At 34.9% G+C, this 22,078-nt stretch overlaps 1 protein-coding gene across 2 annotated transcripts in view; it reads right to left on the bottom strand.

Annotated features, from left to right (window-relative positions):
* Unc13c (unc-13 homolog C) overlaps positions 1-22,078 on the bottom strand; it is a 539,205-nt gene that overhangs the window by 61,078 nt on the left and 456,049 nt on the right. For both annotated transcript variants that reach the window (XM_076848586.2, XM_076848585.2), the window contains 4 exons: positions 18,209-18,358; positions 15,612-15,735; positions 12,946-13,002; positions 8,565-8,645 (listed from right to left, as the gene is read on the bottom strand). In XM_076848586.2, the coding sequence (XP_076704701.2) occupies positions 8,565-8,645; positions 12,946-13,002; positions 15,612-15,735; positions 18,209-18,358 (412 nt within the window). The remainder of the gene's footprint in view (positions 1-8,564; positions 8,646-12,945; positions 13,003-15,611; positions 15,736-18,208; positions 18,359-22,078) is intronic.

Genomic DNA, 22,078 nt, shown 5'->3' with positions numbered 1-22,078 from the left:
AACACCTTAGTTTTCTACTAAAGGCTTCCAAAGAAGTGATCTCTGTGGTATTTTTTCAGTACTGCTACTTTTAACTTCAGCAGCCACCAGTTAATTCACTGCAGTGAACCTGGCAGGGAAGATAATCCCATGAAGTAACCAGAGAAACCCTAGGAGTCTCAGCACCACCTAGATAGAGCAGAGGTACTTGTTGTTCTCACAATATATTCTTTTGATGAAGTTTTGAAAAAACACTGCTTGCTATTGTTATTCTATTCTCATCACTAAATTTGGGCTGCCTAGAAGCCACACGGTGCTTCTAGGCAGTAGAGGTCCTAGAAAATAGATGACACAGTACTTTTGGAGATTCACAATGCTTATTAGTACAGTAAAGCCTCTGTGAGCCACAGTGGTAAAGCAATCTTTCTAACCTTTTATTAATATATCTGGGTTATTAAAATCATTTGGTCAGAAGATACCTACATCACTGGATGTCTATCAACTATTTCGAGGAGGCAAGTGTTCCATAGAATATGATTTGGGAAAACCTAGGAAAGAAGAATGTGTTGAACTTCATATGATTGAGATAGTTTTGAGGACCTAGAAGGCTATGTAAGAAAGAACAAGAGTTAAGGTGTAAAGGCATATGTAACACATTTACCCTTTTATCCATTTATCTATAATAACTCTATAGGAAGAAGTGTTTTTCTACCAAGACATTATTTTGTAGGTGTTGGGACTTAGGGGACTAATCATGAATTTTTAAAAAAATCACAAACATTAAGGTGTAATTTTTTTTCCTGCATAAAGCCCGGGGGCCTCCCTAGAGTTTTGGGGTTATGGTATTCACCTGACTTTTTCCTTTTTAGCCACAGAGTCTTATGAGTAATTCTGTTGAAAGCTGTAGCAGGATATCTGGTGAACAAAAAATGTCTAAGGGCAGAAACAGTGCCTTTGTCTTTTGAGTGTGTTTTATAATTGGAGATGTTGCACAAAAGAAACCTAGGATAGAGGGTCATTATGTCAGGAGAGAAAACAAATTGCATGGTGCTAAGAATGAAAGCTGCCTATTCAGTGGACACAGGAAAATAACACATGCCATAGATTCCTCAGTCAAACAGTAAAGGAAGTGATTTCTATGACTATGCAAATGCAAGGTCTCTGAGAATGCTTTATTCAAGTCTTTCTCAGGGTGTTTAGATATCAGGTGACAGCACCCAAAGCACTGATAATCAGGAGAAGGGCTGTAGTTAATGCATGGACTTTGGCCCTCAGAAATTTCACATTCAGTTTTGACCCTTTGAAACTGACCTTGAAGGAACAGGGAAGAGAAATTTTTATTTTGCTGAGGCTTGAGTTTGAAGAACAGAAATGTGGGACTGATGTTTGGGACTGGATGTCTTAAGTATTAAATTCCACTATCCACAGTTTAATACAGTTCAGTTGATTTCCACTCATTATAGTGAATTATATACTAGAAGAAAATTATATGCTAGAGGGGAATTATACACTAGAGGGAAATTTGTAAATGTGGGGTTTTGAAGCTTTCTGAATGTCTCCCTTATGCATGTGAAAGTGGATTACTTTCCATTGGGTCTAAACAAAAGATGGAGATTCAGTTTCTTATTTTTCCTTTATGACCTGCGGCATAATCTAAAGACTCTCCAGTTTGATCTGCAGTTTTCTTCAATGTCTGAAAGACCATCACATAATAAAGGAATTAGAATTATTTTACAGTAGTTCAAAGGACAGGAAGAGGGCAAAGACATAACTAGAAGTAGTGGGGAAGTAGATTTTGGCTTGATATAAAGAAAACCTTTCTAATTATAGTACATCTTAAAAATCAAAACTGTTATATGTGAGTTAGTGAAAGCCTACCACTGGTCATTATCCAGTGATGGCCAGTTGATCAAGGGCTAACAAGGGCTAACTACCCTATAAGATGACATCTCTCTATAGGTGATTGACAAGGGTCTGAAATTTTGAGATTCTACAATTCTCTTTACCTCATTGGCCACTCATTATAGTATTTCAGAAGATATAATTATTCTGACTTCTGTACAATGTGAGTTTTCATATAGGTTATTTAACCTCTCTATCAGTTTGTTCATTTATAGACCAGTAGCAGAGATATCCATATTGCCTGTTGTGTTATAAATATGTAATTAAATACTTTATCTGGAAGACCTATTGAATGGTAGAGTTCTTTTCACTTGTCAAAAAAATATATTTAGTTGGTGGAATAATCTCCAAATCTATTGTCTACCTTGGTCTCCTAAGCACCAGCTTATGTCTCAGGCAGATGGATATGTATTTCCATGTTCCTAAAACCATATCTAATTTCAACATGGCAATTGGAAGGTAGTCTTTCTGCCTGATTTATTATTTTCCTTAGTAGAGCTATGCTTTCCCAGTCACCGAAACCACTGAGTTCACCTAGGTTCCTTCTCCCTCTTGCCTCATATTGAATTGCCAAAGTTCCAGTGAATCTCCTTTTATTTTTTCACTCATATCCATCTTTTATTTTCTACTTCTGTAACCATCATCTTGGTGAAAGCCTTCATCATTTATGAATTAAATAATTGTGATCTCTGTGACTATAATCTTGAACTATGCAATCAATTTTGCACACTTCTATAATATTTTATTCTTATAGAAATGACATTTTTAGCATACAGTATTTTCAAAATCAGGAATGGGTTCTCTTTTGTAGAATATACTTGGGGCACAAAAGAAGCTTGGTATTTTCAACCCAGGCATTCTCCCTCAACCTCATTTTACACTGTTTCAGTATGCAAACATTCAGTAAGTTCACTCTAGGCCCCACTGGGGTATAGTCTTGACTTCCAGAACTTTCCTTTTGTGCCTTTCCATGGTAAATTTTTTTTTCCTGTTTATGATCCTGTCATGAGTCCTCTGAAGAGAAATGTCCATGCAGCAAGTGAATTCCCATGTGTCCTTGAAAACCATTCTAGCTTTCCCTGATCTCTTGAGTTCTACTGGTTGCTCACTTCCTGTAAATCCTTATCACTTTTTGCCTGTGCCCTTCAATCAACATTTGTAGCAACCTGTTGGCATCTCTCACACATTTGTCTTATAAGTTAATACATTATTATTTAATATTCACTGTGCCTCCATCACGTTTTAATCTTAAATGGAAATTTCTTGAGAGAAGGAACAATGCTGCTTCCCAAAAGAGAGTCCCAGAATGCTGAAGAATCTTGGAGGGTTTGTGCCCTTGTATTATAGAGTAAGAAGGTGCTGTGCATAGTAAATAGAAAGGCAAGAAAGCAAGGCCATCGGAACTGAAACCAGTGCTTGTGGAAAGAGTAGATTCTAATGGTTAGCTTCCTGGAGAAAGAAAGTTTAATAAGAAAGAGAAAAAAACATTGGTTGCCAGTGGAATATTTGGGATCTTGCCTTTAAAGGTGGAAAAGGATTCATCAAAATGAGCCCATTCTAAGATGAGATGAAGAGTTTTCTACATGAAAACTCTACTATTTTGATTATTTTATATGTGCTATTTGATTATTTTATATGTGCTAACTCATTCATTTTTCTCATGATAATCCCAAGTAGTAGTAATATTCCCATAGGAGAGTCACCTGCATGCTTCTCTCTCTCAGTAACCTGCTATCTTGATACTTCTTGATTCTATCAATGACATTTCCCACATAGTTTTAAAAACTTTATTTACACGTGTCTATATCCACTTCTGCCATTTTTAAAGGTTTCCACCTGGACACACTGATATCCTGGCTTCAGTGTGTTATATCTGAATGGGGTTTGGAAAGAGCTGAGGATGAAATATCATTTTTTTTCTGAAAAAGTAAATGAAGAAATTTTTTTGCTGTTTCTTGGATTCTCCATAAGACTGCATAAAATAAAGCACTTCAGACCTGGCTGTGATTCGTGAGAAGAAAATAATACTGTCAAGTAAAAATATCAGGATAAATATTGTCTGAATGCTTAGCAAACCATTCTTTTTATATTTCCAATAAAATTCTCTAAATTCCTCACACCCTTCCTATTTGTCATATATTGTTGATCTTTCACAATCTTTTTTTTTTTTTTAAACTGGCTTATGGGAACATGCTAATATTTTCCCACAAGATTGTAAGAAGAATTTCTTTTTTGGTAACATATACTATATTGGTAGCAAATTCCTATCATCACATTTTTACTTCCAACACTCATATCATACTTCTGGCAAATCTGTGCAGATAATTCATTTTGTGAACTTAGATACAAGCAGAACCCAATTTTAACCATGAAGGCTTTTTTAAAAAGTCATTTGATAGATACTCAGAAATCATCATATACAACTGGAGATTAGAATATGTTGCTTCTCCACAGCATATCCCAATGTTTCCCTATTGCTGACAAACTAAAATTGAGATTCTTTACCTTGGTATTTAACCTCCAGCATTTTGGCTTCAATCCAATATTTCTCTTTCAAATCCTGTGATACTCAGACGGTCATGACTTATTCCTCTACTAGAATATTTGAAGTGTTCAGAGTGACTAGCAACTTTCATATTGCTCATGTTTTTCTCTCTAGGCCTACCATCCTTTTCTTTTCTTTTCATCCCTTTCTTTGTCTTCTAAATCCCAAATGTCCCTCCCTGGGGAGGTTTTACCCTAAACCCAGAGATAATTCATCATCTTCTCTGCATTCACTAGTACTTTGTCCAAAATTCATTTTATTGACTGTGAATGTTTTTCTTCTTAAGTCAAAGGCAAGACCTCACACTTCCACCTATTTCTTCATTATTCTTCATTATTCACTATATTATACATACAGTAAGCTCTCAAATAATGATTTTTGAAATGCAATACTGCAAGCTAGATTCTTTCCATAAGCAGATGAATTTTAAATAATGCAAAAATATGCTTGTAATGATAAAAAAAGATGATACTGAGAAGCAGGCACAAAAATTGGATAAAGGAGAGTAGCATAAGATAGGACTTCTTTCAGGATAAGAAACTCAGAGGCATAAGATGTAGTTCAAAACCATATTCAGCTATTTGGAGTCTTACATTAAAAAAATGGTGTTACTTAGCATTGAGAAAGTAATAAACAGCTTTCAAAACTATATCTGAATTTAAATTAGTATTAATTCTGTCTTTTATACCAAGAAGTGCAGATTTCTAGAGGGCCCTGGTCCACATACATGTCTCTTATTTTTCAGGGAAAACTCTGTGTTGCCAAATCATGATATCAATGCATCTACAACATATATTATAGTATGTTATGTTCAGATCCATATAATAAATGATCTGGTGAATTTAGAGGGTGGGAAAAAAATCAAACTAGCCAGCATTTTTCTTTATATTTCAAACTTTATCATGAAATAATTTTAGGGTTCTTCAGGATTTAAAAATTTTCTTCAGCCTTTGGATTCATGCTCAAGTCAGAGTGGCTGCTGCTTAGAAAAATCTCTCCTGTTTCTTTTTAAAAGATAATCACGTTTCAGGAGCTCCCGTGGCAGTCCTGAGTTTTCATGAGATAGGGGATTAGAACTCAAAAGCCAAATTAGTACCCAGGCTAGGGATTACCTATGGCCTCTCTATCTGCTTGCACATATTAAATAGATTATTGGTTAATTGTCTCCTAGTAGTCACTTTACTACTTTTACTTTCAAATACTATGAATTTGGTTGTTTTGTCAGGTGGATATGTCAAAGTCCCACTATCCTATCTATAGTAGGTCATTGTCATTTCTGCTATTTATACCATATTTTATATTCTTGAATTAATAATTGAAAACACTTATGACTGGTCTGAAAAAAAATTAGTTGTAGCCCAATGAAAGTTTTAGTATTTAAGAGAATTAATATTTTCATCAATATTTATATAGAGGTTGAACGATTTTAAATTATTTTTAAATAACTGGGAAATAATCAAATGATTGAAATCGGCATTCTAATCTAGGAAGAAGCAAAATCTGCAGAAGTATTATCCATTTTAGTCTGCTACATGTTACATTTCATAAACATTTAGTGAGATGTGTAACAGAATTAAGAACACTGACTTTATAGTTTGGAGCACTTTCTCAGCAGTGAAAATTACTAGCAGCACTGTGGCCTTAGATAAAACCTAAAATTCCTCTGCCTTCAATTTTCTCATCTGTAAAATATAAGTGATAATTCTTAACCTATTTACTTTGCAACATGTTTATAAGGATCAGATGGTATGCTACAAACTTTATAGAATGTTCCTTCTTCATTTCTCTCTTTATAATTTCCAGTTTATTCGATTTAATTAAGCTAAATAAGAACTAAGAATTATTACCTTGGCAGCCACTGGGAATTAGATTGGGTTTGGTCTAAGAACTTTCTTGTGAGGTCTCTTCTTGCATCATACTGCTCTCTTTGTTGGGCTCCAGGCAGACACTGTGTCTTTAGTTCTTGGAGTTACAACTTTCTTAAATAGTGTCCCTCCTTTTCCTGAATTCCATTCTAGTAATGTGGTAGTGATTGGTAGGATAGTCAGTCAGGCAAATCTCAAAAGGCAGACAAGGTAAAGGGAGTCTCAGCTCTTGCAAACAGATGACAGGGGCTTTAAAATGCCAAAATCAGTAAAAATCATGGCAAATGGGCAGACCATAAGGTCAACAGTCCTAACATAGAGGTCCCTAGAGTGGAATCACAGAATTTAGGAATGAAGAGAAGTACGAACCGATCTCAGGCTCAAGAGGACCAGAGTCAGACTCCAGTCCTGAAAGAACAAGACAATGATATGCACCCTTTTACTGAATCTTGAAAACCAGATAGTAGTTGTGTTTCCAAAGAATAAGGCCGAGACCGAATTAAAGGATTTTCACAGATGGCCTAATACAAAAATGGGATATTTGAACTATCAAGATGTGGATCAAAGGGATTTGCTTGGGGATTAAGACTGTCTCAGAGTTTGGGGAAAACTCAGCCTGCAGGTGGCAATTATGTGGTCCCACCAAGAAGAATTGGAGAAATGTTTGAGTTAAGAGAAATGAGCCAGGTCAGTCAATATATTGAATGCTGCTCCTATTTCTACAGAACACATTTCTTGACCTCTTCTAAAGTTATGAATTATTCTAATAAAATCATAATGGGCTGAATTCAAATTCTAAAAATTTCATTTTATTTTATTTTTCAGAGTACACTCTAGAATTTTTTTCTACTAGCAATATCCTATATGTAGTCATCAGTATTCTTATGACTCCAACAGTTAGTCAATTCATATTCAAATATCTGAAAATAATTTTCAAAGAGAATTGAGTTTTAATTTTTTTTCTGAATTTTTATATTGTCTATTTTAACCTCAAAATTATTTTGCAAAGTTACAGCATTTCTATGCAAAATTATTGTTGTCTCTATGAAACTCAACTTTTGTAATCTTACACCTAAACTGAATTCCTCAGTTGCCAGCAGGTTCTACAAAACTCTTATTTCATAACTTTCATTTTGTAGTTTTCAGTACTGAAACAACAAGATGACCTCATATTAAATGATGAAGCAGTAAAACAAAATTCATGTAGTGACAGTTTTGTGAAGATATCAGTTTTTATTCGGGTAGAACTCTATTTTAATAAATACTATTGCAATGTCTGTTTCTACCCAGTGGGATTATGCCATGCTCTGTAAATGAGTCCTAGCTAACAGTTCTTTGTTATACTGTTCACATATCCTTGATGATAGATGTTTCTTCAGGTGAAGAATGGAAATGCTGAAAAAGTTTGGATTTAGAAGAAAAATTCCCTCATTACAACTCTAATAAACTTTCACATCTAGGCACATGGTATATATAAGACTGTAATCCCAGCAATTCAGGAGGCTGAGCCAGGAGGATCACAAGTTCAAAGCCAGCCTCAGCTATTTAGTAAGATCCTGTCTCAAAAAAAATTTAAATTAAATTAAAAAGACCTGGGGATGTGGCTCAGTAGTTAAGTAACCCTGGGTTTAATCACTGGTATAAAAATAAAACAAGAAAAAAAAAACAACTTTCACACATAAAAATTGTGTGTGCATACGCATACATGTGTGTGTGTGTAAATATATTCACATATATGAATTATTTGAAAAAACTCTTAAGTGACATTTTGAGATCTGCAACATTTAGCTCACACTAGAATAACTTTTGGTCAACCTTTGTCTGTGAAAAATTAATGCATGCAACATAAGGCCTTTGCATTTTCAGCAGAAAATAAAATTAAATTATTGTATTACTTAGAGCAGAACGTTGATACTTTACAAACCACTTCAACAAGCATAGATAATATAAACATAAATTCTGTTAATGCAAAACCCTCTTGAACCATCTATTTAATTGGGTTGGGGAATATACATGTCTTTCTTTTAAAATATTTATAGAATATAAGTTTCATCCACATTTTTCGGGAAGAGATGAAGGAAGCAAGTATAGGAACAGTATCTATAAATGTAATAAGGAGATACCAAGGGCTTCATCTGGCATGCTTGAGAATGCATCTGTTCAACTGTCTCTGATAGCTTGACTGGCATAGCTCAACAGACATTCATGGGGGTACTTAACTCTAGGGTGTTTGATGGGCTTTCTGGGTACACTCCCAGGGGCATAAACCTTACCTTGATGGTAGCCAGGACCACCTCCATTACAGCACATTGTCTTGGTGATAGACCCTTGGCGTCCTCTCTAATCATGTGCTCCTGGAAAACAGGTTAATGACTGCTTACACAATCATCAGTTCATTTACTTCACTACTTTCAAAAAATATGTATAACCCCATAACAATTTGAAATACCTTTATCATATGGGTGTATTCAAATGATTGTTTTGTCATATAGTTAATAAATATCCATTCTACCAAAGGAAATGCTCCCTGACTCCTTAAAAAGCAGTACTTGTACATTGATGTGACTTTATTTTCACTGCAAGTTTAAGTAGAAAAAAAAGAGAAATAATGAAAGAAGCCTGAGAATTTTGAGAACTGTGTGTCAAAGCCTTTTCACCTTAATTCCTTGTTTTGCTTTCTGTCATACTGAGAAATCTCAAACACAGAAGGGACTTGAGGAGTAATTTCAGCCTCTCCTAATTAATACTCATGTGGTCTACTTTAAATACAGGGCCCCCACTTTATTCTCTTTCACAGATCCCCTTAATGCTTACTCATTACTGGGAAAAGCCCCGAAGAACTAATTGAATTTGGCTGTGGAGGTGTTCAATCTTTTGTAATCACTTTAATATTTTGGAACTGATTTCATTACTTAACAACGAATTTTCCTCATTGTCTCAACTCATCATTCAAAGCTTACTTAGGAAAACAATGGTAAAAATTTAGAGAAAATAATAAAAAAAAATAGATATTTGTCTAGGAGAAAAGTTTAAAAATTCCTGACACCCCCTGCCCACCCCACCCAATGGATACAATCCTCCAGGGCTGCTACTAATCTATTGAATGCTTATGACAAGCCACACTCTTGTAGATGATTGAGATATTATTCAATAAAAAGAAGAATTTTGTCTTCCTGAAGTTCAGGTTCCTTCCTGAACTTATGTTTGTACCTCTGTGTGAATTAAAGTCCCATGTGTGGATACAACTCTGCGAATGCATGGTTTGATTAAAGGATCAGTGCCTTTGCTGGAATAAAAAGAATCCCTTTTCCTATGAGTCAGCTCCAACTCAGCACACAGGGCTTGGCAAGCGGAACATGGGCTTGGTTCCAGCCTTCACTTGCTCTGTTAGCTGGGTACTTCTGTGCAATGTTCAAAGTGTGCAATCATACCTAGGGGCTTGTTCTGTTCTGTCCCTTTTCTTATTATATTATCTAGTAGATGCTGTGAGTTCCTGGAGATAATCTCTATCCGTTTCACTTCTTCAGGATCTACCTTGGCAACAGTCACTTGCTGGGCACCAAACATATTTTGGGTAATTGAATCGTAATTTCTTCAGTTTATCTCATAGGGTTCAAAATACTTGTTTCAAACAGAGTTATGCATGAAACATCTTTTTCTGATACAAAAATTTGAACTTAAATAACTGAGTTCATTTAACATTTTTAAAAGAGGAATAGTAAATATCCATTGAAATTCAAAGGCTAAGAGAAATTTTTGCTAAATTATAGGGGAAAATGCTTTATGACCTGTTAATACAAATATTTTATACTAAATAAAATTTTCTGATCTTGACTATTTTTATAATGCAATTATATTATTTTAAAATATTTACTAATAAATACTGTATTTTGATGTTAAAAATGTAATTTGTGTAGCAATAACTTTCTGAGACTTATTAATTCATTCAAATAAAGGACTCTTTGGGAGATGACAGCAAAGAATTATTGAGCAAGTGAAAGTTTGTAGTAAATTCATTGTCTCAGGCATATTTATCAAGTGGTTTTTTTTTTTTTGGTTATATCAATAGCCCATTTATGCATATTTACTTTTATTTTTATGTCAAATAAATTGAATCCCATTAAACAGTAATGTTAGGCCTGCATAATATGTATACATACAGAGTATGAAGTAATAGAGCTTATGTCAATTGTTAAATAAATACTTGTTTAATGATTAATCCTAAATCCATAGTCAAGTACAGAAAAGTTCCCCACATTATTCATATTTCTGATCTTGTGTTCTTTTAAGTAAGGTCAGTTTATTAGCATTTATATTTGTGAGTTCTCAAAGTATCCATCAGCACAATTATCTCAAATAGTGCCTTTCCAGCAGATCAAGTCTACTTTCAAATATATTGAAAGTGGAAAGTGATTTAAAATTCTTTAAAAATAAAGTGGTAAAATAAAATAAAGTACTAAAACAAAAGTAATTGGCTTTATAAAATGTGAAGTTCTTTGTACCAGTTGCAGTTTCAGTATTTCACACAGAATTATAGAACATTTATAGATCTGTAATGCAAGTAATAATAATCATATGGACAAACTGAAAAATGATGATCAAGGGCCCAAAATAGAACTAAGCTAGCTTCTTATCACCTGTGGTTAACAAGATTCTTGTTTTAGTCCTTCAGATTATTTCAACATAGATAAAAATAACTTTTAAAGATCATTTCATTCATAGATTGCCTTGAGGAATTAAAAGGATATTACCAAAGTGCAAAAAATTGTGGACCACAAAGTGTATGAGAGTGTCATGTTTTCTATGGATTCTAATTTTGGCTACACAGAAGGCATATATCTCCAGGTAGTTATCCTCTTTCCTACACAGAGTTCCTAAGGTTTGGACAGGGCTTACTTCATCCCCCAGTGCAGGGCTGGTATGAATTGAGACAACTGGCCCATGTCCTTTCCCAGGCTATTGTGATTATCTTAGGAATGGTGAAAACACTCCCTCAGAGCCAATGATTTACCAGGAGATTTTCCTCGGATTCCTGATACTAATATGAGTGATTTTTTTCCCCCACAAGATTTTAAGTTCATAGGATGTAAGAGCAGAAACAACCATCTTACAACCAGGAAGGAAGGTTTGTGGTGGTAATACATCAAACAAGGAGAAGGGCAGAGTTGAGAGAAAATAACCCCATCTTGGAACATTGATAGAATCCCTAATCAAGCAGTCTTGGAAATCAATGTTAGCACTGAACAATAAAATTTCATGCAACAATAAATTCCCTCTTTGTTTATGTTAGCTTGGCTTCTATCACTTGAAATAGAGTGAACAGAAAACAGAAAAAAGTGAAATAGAAAACATTTTAGCTGATATAACATTCAACTCAGGAAACTGAAGCCTGGGGAGAAGGAATATTTCATAATATCACACAGATGCTAGACACGCAGTCAGGGTCATCTCTTTTATAATGAGACCTATGCTGTTTCACCTTCATAGTTCTATATGAGAAACTTTGACACTGTATAAATCCATTTTTCAAGCAGGGTCCAGAAATCCCAGAGAGGTAATAAAAAGAATAAAGAGAGATACAAGAGGAAAAAAAAGTTTAGTAGTAGTATCTACCTTCTATCTTCCTTCTTAACTATCAGTAGCCCTGGATGAGAAAAATTTTAGGTGTTGGTTATGTCTTCTCTATGGAGTATTGATTTTAAGTTTTTTGTATTTTTCCTGAGGAAGGGAGATGATATTAATGATACAATTGGATACTGAAATTAGAAGTACATATTTTACCTTGGTAAATAATTATGCAAATTTATTACTCTCCTACTGAGTTGTAGATATAAAACAATACCAGTAATACATAACTATGTATTATATAAAATATAAAACAGTACCAGTAATACTTAAGCTACCAACTGGGGACAAATGAAGTGGCATACTCCTTGCAGTTGCCAAGCAAAGATGATATATGAATTATCTTATTTATTTCTACAATCCTATGGACCAAATGTTAAGCTTCTCTGTGTTTTAAAATGCCACATATAAAAATTGGAAAGGTTAAATGCTTTGGCCCATGTCACAAATTTGGATAAATTTGAACCAAGGGAATCTGTTCGTGCTACCCATTCTCCAGTGAGTAAAGAAAAAACAATATGCATTTTAACCAGCTAAGTTCCTATCCTAGGGAGATAGGGACTGAGTTTCCCTGTATAAATTTCAAGTTTGGGGAATTCCAAGTGATAACGAAGGGAAGGTTATTTCATCAACAAATCCTCACTTAATTTAATGGGATTGAACATGTCCACAAGTTCATTTTTTGTTTTGATGAGTTTTGCTTTTTTATATTGTGTTTTTTGGCTGTAAGACTTCTCTAAGCTTCAGAGGATTTCTATGTAGTGTTCCATTTTGCTTTTATGCATACAAAGCAGTTTAATATATGAAAGAAAATATGTTCTCTAATAATTTGGTGCAAAAGCAATAATGCTAATGGCTATAATGCAAAGTTAGAAACTCTCAATGCAGATTGTGAGATCACAGACACACATCTTTCTAATCCCACCGTGCTAGATATCCTTATAAGCAGGAGGATGGTTTTTTTTTTTTTGCAGAGCTGTAGTTAGTTCATTACTTTTCGTAGGAAACCAGTTTCTTTATTCTTATTACCTTCAGTTTGGATAACTGTCCAAGATCTTTAGCTGCGATGAAAATCATCTGAGGTCCCTAGAAACATACAAGAGAAAATGAAAGATGACTCAGTCTTCAGATTGTCAGTGTTAGTCACAGCAGAAAAGTAGTAATTAGACCACTTTCTTTATTTTCCTTAGTATATTTGTGGCTTCTATATCCAATGCCCTTAATTGGTCTATTTAGATGGGACAAAGATATCTAGTAACTTGCCAGCACAGCAGACCTCAGAGGTGTCCCACTTCTGAGAGTCTTAGGTTTGGGTTACTGAATGGATTGCAGTAACAATCCTGAAACTAACACAGCCAGTTTAAGGTAGCACATGGACTGGACTTTTTTAGCTGTCACTCTCTTACTCGAATCCCCACAAATAAATCTATACAGGGCTGAAGAAGGTGGAGCTGAAATGCTGTCCAACCTATCAGAGACCTGCCTCTTGATCTCTTCCTCAGCTGGAGGCTTTCTCTAGAACCCTCAAAACTTGGGGAAGAGAATTTGTAAAACACTGGAATAAACAATCCAAAGCAGTGGAATGAAGCAGTGGAGGTATGTCCAGTGGCACATGTAACTACAAAAGTACCAAATTTTGTGAAGTTCTTCAGTGGTTTGGAATATTCTCACAGTAAAGAAAATCAGCTATTCCGGACCATTATTCTCTATGTTTTTCTTTCTCCCTCTCCTCTCTCCTCTCTCCTCTCTCCTCTCTCCTCTCTCCTCTCCTCTTCTTCTTCTTCTTCTTCTTCTTCTTCTTCTTCTTCTTCTTCTTCTTCTTCTTCTTCTTCTCTCTCTCTCTCTCTCTCTCTCTCTCTCTCTCTCTCTCATCATTGGGGAATTAAAGACTACAAGGTTCTTGAAAACAGCAACCATGACCCATTTTGCACATATTTTCTAATAAGTATGTAGCACAGTGCATAATACATTCTAGAAGCTCACAGGATATTTATTAAATGTATCAATGAATAAATGAATGATATAGGTTCCCACTTGTAGATATCAATGCTAGGGAAAATTCACATGGTGATGAGCTTTTTTAGGAACAACCTAATATAGAGAATGAAATGTTATGTAGAGCATTTCTGCTGTAACATGGCATACACATTCTTGAAAACTCTCATAAGCTTCAAAATTGGGCACTAAAAATAGTAAGGTTTATGTGCAAAATGGTAGTGGACAAAGCAATAAAGCTCATAAAATTTTGTTACCAAAAAACTATCAAAATAATAATTGATTCATTAAGAGATTGCTTGGACAGCTGGAAATGAGCTCAGTGAGGCTGATGGCCACCTCAGGGATATTAAAAATGTAAAACAAAGAACAAGAAGACAGTAATATACAGCTGTGGGCTGAGGTAATGCCCATGCAAGTAGGTCTCTGAACATAGGAGACTTTCTCGAGAGAGACTCTATGTGCAGGGAAGCTCCTCCCACCCCCCTTTTTTTCTTCTTCCTTTTTGAATAGGTCTGTGCAGTAGCTGAGGTGGGAGCTCTTTCTTTTCTGTTAAAGTTACACTTCTTCTATTATATTTCTGAGCCTCTGACCAAGGGAAATTTACATATAAAACAATCTAACTTTCAGATTATACTGATATCATTCCCTTATTGATTAGTTGTATGAAATTTAACTGGTGTTATGGTATTATAGGAATATATTCCATATTGCATCAAAATAAGATGTCTCTGTGTGTATGTATTTATATACATGATTTGGCCAACCATAAATACAGGCTATAAATGATTAAATGACACATTCATAGCATTAAACAAAACTAAAAGTAATTTATATTTTATCACTCACTGGTAGTAAATCAACAAAAATATACTTATATTTGTATCATGATATACTTTATAAGAAAATATTTTCTGCACATATAATTCCACTTATTCCACTTGTGATATGTGGAGTGAGTGTACATGACTAATGGTGTCAATACATATTTTAGTTTGGTTTATAATTACTCATTATGTGTATCCATTTATCTTTCTCAGTCACAGAAAAAAAAAATCAGTTACTCCATAACAAGTACTTGTTAGGTTATTTTTTTCCCTTACTTTTATTAGGATATGTGACCTGAAATATCTGGCATATTGTGTAGCCACTTGACCATTGTCTAACTTTACTGCCAACTGATCCCTCAGGTTCTCTTTTATTTTACTGTGTGTAATACAATCACATTCTTCAAATCCAGTTAGAGCAATCTATTCTCTTAACCTCCAAGTCTGGAGGTAATAGATGAAAGCAGAAAGAGAAGGTGAAAAGATCCCATGTTGTAGTGTTGGAACAATCTTCTAAAGCTATAAAATTAAAGAAAGAAACACAGTGGCTACATTATTTCTCTGTGTGGTCACAGTAAAAATAAGCAAAAATCATATATGTAAACCAGACAACTGTACAAATGGAACTTGGACACACATTTTTAAAGAGAAGCTTTGAGTGACAAGCAAGTGTGGTGCTTGATTCCTATTACCACTATTTAAAACTTATTTGGCTAAAAAAAATGTAATTTGATAAAAATTGTGATAAATTGCATACCAAACACTCTTTCTCAAAATGGATTTAAATAGTACATCATCTGGATCAAAAGCACTCATTTTTTTTTTTAAGAAGACAATTAGATGTGTTATTAAAACTACATTTTGAATACTTACTATTTGGTCTGTCAGAGGAGGGAGAACAATTTGTTTTTCTATTTTGTTAAGAACTAGTTTCCACAGTTCTTTCAAAACTCGCTTCAGGACTGTTTTCTCACAGATTTTTGCTGAAAGACTTAATCTGAATAAAATAAGACACACACACTCATAAATGTACCAACTTACTCTATGAATCAGAAATTCCCATTAACTACCAAGATTCAAATACCTGAACAGGCCTTGATAATTTTCAAATGGTGAGTTCCATTTACTTCAAAAGATTCATAATACCAAAGTATTTAAATCATACTGCATTTTAGGTACTTCATTATATTTGGTGGAAAATGAAATCTGATAATTTGTTTCCTTAAATTGTTTCCTAAATTGACAGGCTTCAGACAGAAAAATACTGTTCCACGTACATCAATACACATTTAAAGTCAAAAGATCCCTTTTATTTGTATATAAAATCAGTTCAGCCAAGAGCAGTTTCTGAGATCAGTCACCAGGGTTTGGTGTGGGGCTGAGAAGAAGATAATAGAACCAATATTTTTCACCCACCAGATGGCAGACCCCTGAGGGATATCCTTGGAACTTTATCTCTGCTACTTTGAAAACCATTGTTCAGGGGATCATTTCTAGTTTGCTGATGAAAATTTATGGTATAGACAAGGTAGAAACCAGCAGATATGTCATGGCAGAATGACAAATGTGATCTCCAGAGAGACTTAGGATGATGTGAGATAAAACAAATATGCCAATTTTGCTGCAGACCTGTCATTTCTACTTTCTAAAGGTCTGAATTTAAGAACTAATCTGTGTATGTATTTGGCAGGGTAAAACAGCCCTGCTCAGGCTGGAACCAGAACAGAACTAAAATCAGTGACATGTATGTGGCTCTTCATGGGGTTTCTGCTAATTGGAAATGGAGTTTACAGCTCATTTTATGTACTGGTAAGATCTTAATGGAGAAGGTGAAACCGTAAAGAAATAAGATGTTTTATTTACAGAGGCTGCACAAAGACAGAGAAAGCCTATGCATTTATAATATAACGTGATTTCTAAGGGGATTTTCTCTAAACCACCCTAAAGACTCTCAGTCCCCTATTGTTTGTTTTGAAAATAATTGAAAATACAGGGGAAACCTAGTAACTGCTTCCTTAATGTAGTCAGAGTTAACGGACTTGATCATGCAAACCAGAAAGCTTAAATTTTATGACCTGAGCTACCTAGATTGGCTGAACACAGAGCCAGTTAACCATATGTTTTTCAAATGCCATGTGTTTAACTGGTGTTATGGTAGAGATGTGAGGTGTTCCCCAAAAGCTCATGTGTGAGACGTGCAAGAGCGTTTAGAAGTAAAATGATGGGGTTATGAGAATCTTAACCTCATCAGTGTGTTAATCTCCTGATAGAGATTAACTGGGTGTAACTGTAGGCGGGTGGATTATACCTGGATGAGGTGGATCCTTGGGAACCTGACTTTGGGTCATATATTTTCTCCTTGTTGAGCAGAGCTCTTACTCTGTGTCCTGGTTGCCATGTTTTGAGCTACTTTCCTCCACTACTCTTTTACCATGATGTTCTGCCTCACTTCATACCCCAAGGAATGAAGCCATTTCTCTATGGACTGAAACTATGAGCCCCCAAATCATCTTTTCTTCTCTCAAATTGCTCTTGTCAGGTCTTTTGATCACAGTATTGAAAAAGCTGAATGAAACAACTGGCAATAGAGATTTCTGTTTTATAGTTGATGATACTTGTGTAAAAACTTACCCTCCTGGAATGCCTATCCCTCATTTCCATACATCCAGATACTGTTCACGTTCAAATTAACCAACCCAAAGGACATTTCTACTTATTCTAAAGAGACTATCATTTTATCCCTTATTATGTTTATTTGTGTAACTTTTTTATTCCTCTTCCTAAACTATTAGCTGTTTAAAAACAAAATCAGTAGCTGACTTTTAAATATCTTCTCTAACCAGTGGCTTTAAACTTACACATTCTCAATTAGTTCTAAACATTTCTGCAACTTTCCATGTCTCATATATGTTTTTCAAAAAATTTTAAATCACTCACAAATTTTTAAAGCTCATAGATTCTTTTCTGTCTTTATATATTATCTATTTCCACTAAAAATTACAAAAAAATGACATATACGATGATATAATAAAGTATAATTTAAAATACAAAATTAAGACTAAGTAAAATAAGCATCTAAATGCATGGAAAATAAGGGTCAATCCACTTTTTCAATTACCCCACTATACAGGTGGTGAAATGGATACTGTCTTTCTCTATTTCCAGGAGTATGCAAAACCATATACCATTTGAGGAGCAAAAAATTGTGCCTCAGAACAACAACCCTCTTAGCTACCAATATTTATTTATTCTCATTTTTTCCCTTTCATGTACAAAGTTGTTATTTTTTTCTACCTAGTAATAAAATAAAGTGTTGCTCTTTAATGAACACATTTAGTTTTACAAATATATTTTTAAAGCTGTTGTGCATAGGAGAAATAATATTTTGTAAGGCCTCATCAGTCAAGAAAATTAAGTAAAGATAATAAGTAAAGGCAATAAGTAAAGGTAAAAGTGGATAGAAAACTTACGTTTTGTCCAAGAAGTCCATAAGCGGTCTTAAAACAATCTCTGCATCCATTGCTGCACTATTCTTATTAGATGTGCTATTTCCATTTGCTCTCATTTGATTTAGTTCAAAACTCATCTGTTTTATGCATTCTTCAATTATAAGCTGGAAACTAAAGAAAAACAATATAAATTCTGGAATAAAAGTAAACATTTTTCTTGGGCTGTTTTAATTCTACCATGAGGATCTGGTTCAAATAGCATGAATTCCCTTGTTCATTAGTTCTGAAACTTAATTTCAACTGCAAAAAAAAAAAAAAAAAAAAATGGTTACAATGTAAGCTCACATGGTACCATTATATGTGAATCAGACTAAAGTGAAACTTTTCAAGTTGAATTAATTTAAATGGATTCTTCAGCCTCTATCTCTGACAGTAACAGCTATTATGATTTTCTGAGTGTTTTTTGAAAAAACGTTCCTCTAGAAAGACTGTTGATGTTGGGATGCACCTTCTTCACTTGCTTTTGGTAACTCCACACTCTGCTGGCTTTCTACCACCATCACTGGCTGCTCACTCTCAACTGCCTGACCTCTACCCACTGGAGTAGGATTGCCATATTAAATCAAATAAGAACATAGGGGACCTAATTAAATTTGAATTTCAAATAGTAAATATTTTTAGCATAAATCTGTCCATGTAATATTTGGGACAGACTACACTAAAAATTACTCACTGTTTATGTGAAATTCAAATTTCACTGCATTTTATCTGTTTACCCTACGTTGGGACGCTCCAGGCTTGATCCCTGGACCACTCTTCTCCCTCAACAATCACTCCCTTGACTATCCCATCTGGCCCCATGGCTTCCATACTACTTACATACTGGTGATTCTCTAGTTCACATGTACAGACCCAACTTATACCCCACACACCAGGCTGTTTTATTAAACTGGCTATGCAAACTTTCCACTTGAAAATCTGAGTTCCCTAAACCCAGAATCCAATCTGCCAACACACTGTGTCCTAAATCTAAAGACTTTTTCCTTCCAAAGACTACTTACCCCACACCTTTCACCTAAACTGTCATGGTGATTTTTCTAAGTCTCTTTCTGTTCAACCCGTTATAGTTATCTTAATAGACATGATTGTGCTCCCCCCTTGTTAAAAAATTGTCAATAGCTTCCAAACAAAATTGTAACCAAGTATAGAGCATTTTGTAGACTATAAAGTCCAACATGACCTGGTGCTGGTGATCTCAATGATGTTACTTCTTGCCTCCTTTCTTTTAGCTTCACTGCAGTGCAGCCAAAGCCCTCTCTTTGGTGTCCTGGGATGCTCCAAAGAGCATGTTTACCATATGTCCATTGTTACGTGCCCTCTGACAGGGAAATTCTCTTGCTGTTTTTGGTCTTTCATTTCGGGCATAAGCCAAATGATTCTTTGGAGAAGTCTTCCATGAGTGCTCGAACTAAAATGGCTTTCCGATCATTTTCATTCCTTAACTGTTTATTTTTCCTTAATTGTGTTGTCCATCATTTGACAGAATGCCTACTTTTAGTTTGTTTGCTGCCTATTGCCTCAACTAGGATAAAAGTTCCACAGGACCAGGGATTTTGTTTTGTTCAGAATTATTTGCACACACCATTCACATATTCAGGAAATGCAGGAATAGTAGTTAATTTTTTTTCAATATTGTATGTTGAAAATTGCTAAGAGGATAGATTTTCAATAAAATTTTCTCAATATACATAACAACTGACAACTCTGTAAAGGTGATACTTGTGTCAATTAGCTGGAATGTTGTGATCATTTCATAAGGTTATTCATCTTAAATATATACAATTTTTACATGTTGATGATATCTCAATAAAGCTATGCAAAAAAAGAAATATTGGCTAAATGTACCATTGGATGATCTCCTTTCACCTGCCTTGACTGCTCACCACTCTCAGGATTTAAGCAAGTCTGTGAAGAGTAACCCTTTGTGCTGTTTCTCTTCTCTATGTCCTCAGTATCAGTTTTGGTGGTTCTTACCTAAGCAGCAGCAAGTAGTAAGAGATTTAAGTAGTGGAGACTCTTAGCCTTATTGTTAAGATATTTCTAACAATACTTCCGTGCTTCTGATAATAGGAGTAATTATAAGTATATTCAGATACACACACACACATATACAATTACTTAGGAGAATGGGAAACTTTGGGAAATGGCCAAATCACTGCAATGATAATGAGAAGCAGGAATTACACTCAGTACTTTTTTTTTTTAAAGAGAGAGAGAGAGAGAAAGAGAGAGAGAGAGGGAGAGAGAGAGAGAGAGAGAGAGAGAGAGAGAGAGAGAGAGAGAGAAATTTGTTTTTAATATTTATTTTTTAGTTTTTGGCGGACACAACATCCTTGTTTGTATGTGGTGCTGAGGATTGAACCCGGGCCGCACGCATGCCAGGCGAGTGCGCTACCACTTGAGCCACATCCCCAGCCCTCCACTCAGTATTTTAAAGTACTGAGAGCAAGTCAGTCCCATTCTTCTTCCACATACAATGATTTTAATTTTATTTGAAAAGTCTAAATTACCCAAACTTTATATAGAATATAAGGCTTTTTCACCATATAATGCTTTCATTATGAATTAAACAAAACATACATGCTTATTCATGTACACACATTTTATAAATACTTAATAAATATCTACTATGTGCCAATCACTATTTTATGTGCTGAGAGTACATCAATTAATAAAATAGGCAGATGTACTTGTTCCTATAGCATATATGAGACCTTACTTTGTTTTTTAATTCTTGCTTTTACCTAGTATGATGAATCTTTAATAGATTTTAAACTAAACAACTTGGATGTCTTTCTTTTTCCTAGTTCTTTAGTAGCAGATTTGTAAACACACTGGTTCATAATTTGGGGCATATATTCAAGATCTGATTTTACTTCTACCATTATGTTTGGCTTGTCTCCCATCATTTTTTTTTAAAATTGTTGTGGGGATTGAACCCAGGTATATTTTATCTCTGAGCTATGTCCCCAGCCTCCCCCTCCCCCCACTTTTTTTTGAACAATTACTGTCTCACTCTCACTTACTGGCTAGAATGGGCTTCCAAATTGTCATCTTCATGACTCAGCCTCTCCAGTCTCTGGGATTATAGGTATGTACCACCATGCGCAGCCAGTCTCCATCTTTGGATCTAGACTTCTCCTTGGTTTTGTGTACTGTTGAGAACATCATTCTTCCCCTCTAGACTTGCCATTTGTATTGGTTCCTTGATCTTTGGATCTCTGCTGAACCCTCTGGGTATGATTCATTTCTTATCTATCTTTATGGTTATCAGGTTTCAATGGAATAAGCTCTTCCAAACTCTTATTCAGAGGAATTAATCCTAGCTATTTGGCTTTTATCTGGCTGCACCTGTGTCTGGCCTCTTATAAGGTAGCAGTTGCAAGGGAGGGAGGAAAAGGGAATAGTAGGGAAAGTGGGCAAGGTCTGGGTCTTTGTGGTGGTATGCGTACTTAATGGGGCTAATGGAGTAGACACTTGACAGGATAGAAACGAAAGGCAAACAATATTAGAAATTTCTAACAGGTTGATTTTCCACTAGGTCATCAATGATCCTGATGGCTTTAATAAGAATTATCTTTTAAATAACTACTTTCTTTTGCACCAATTCTCAAAATCAAGGCATGGGGATGAGATGAGAGACTTGAGCAGAGAGCATAAAATTTATGTTTCAAATATGTGAAAAGTAGGTTCTTAAACAGATCTATATTGTAAACTCAATCATAAGCCAGCTCTGTGTGCGGGATCAAGCATATGGAAGAAGTATTCTCAGTATTTCATGGACAATACCACTCTATGATTACAAGAGACCAGGGTAAACAAACACCTGCA

This window comes from Callospermophilus lateralis, chromosome 3 (assembly GCF_048772815.1).
Source record: "Callospermophilus lateralis isolate mCalLat2 chromosome 3, mCalLat2.hap1, whole genome shotgun sequence".
NCBI classification, from domain to species: Eukaryota; Metazoa; Chordata; class Mammalia; order Rodentia; family Sciuridae; genus Callospermophilus; species Callospermophilus lateralis.
Note: the sequence above shows the minus strand (reverse complement) of the source record. Positions and strands in the feature narration are given on the sequence as shown.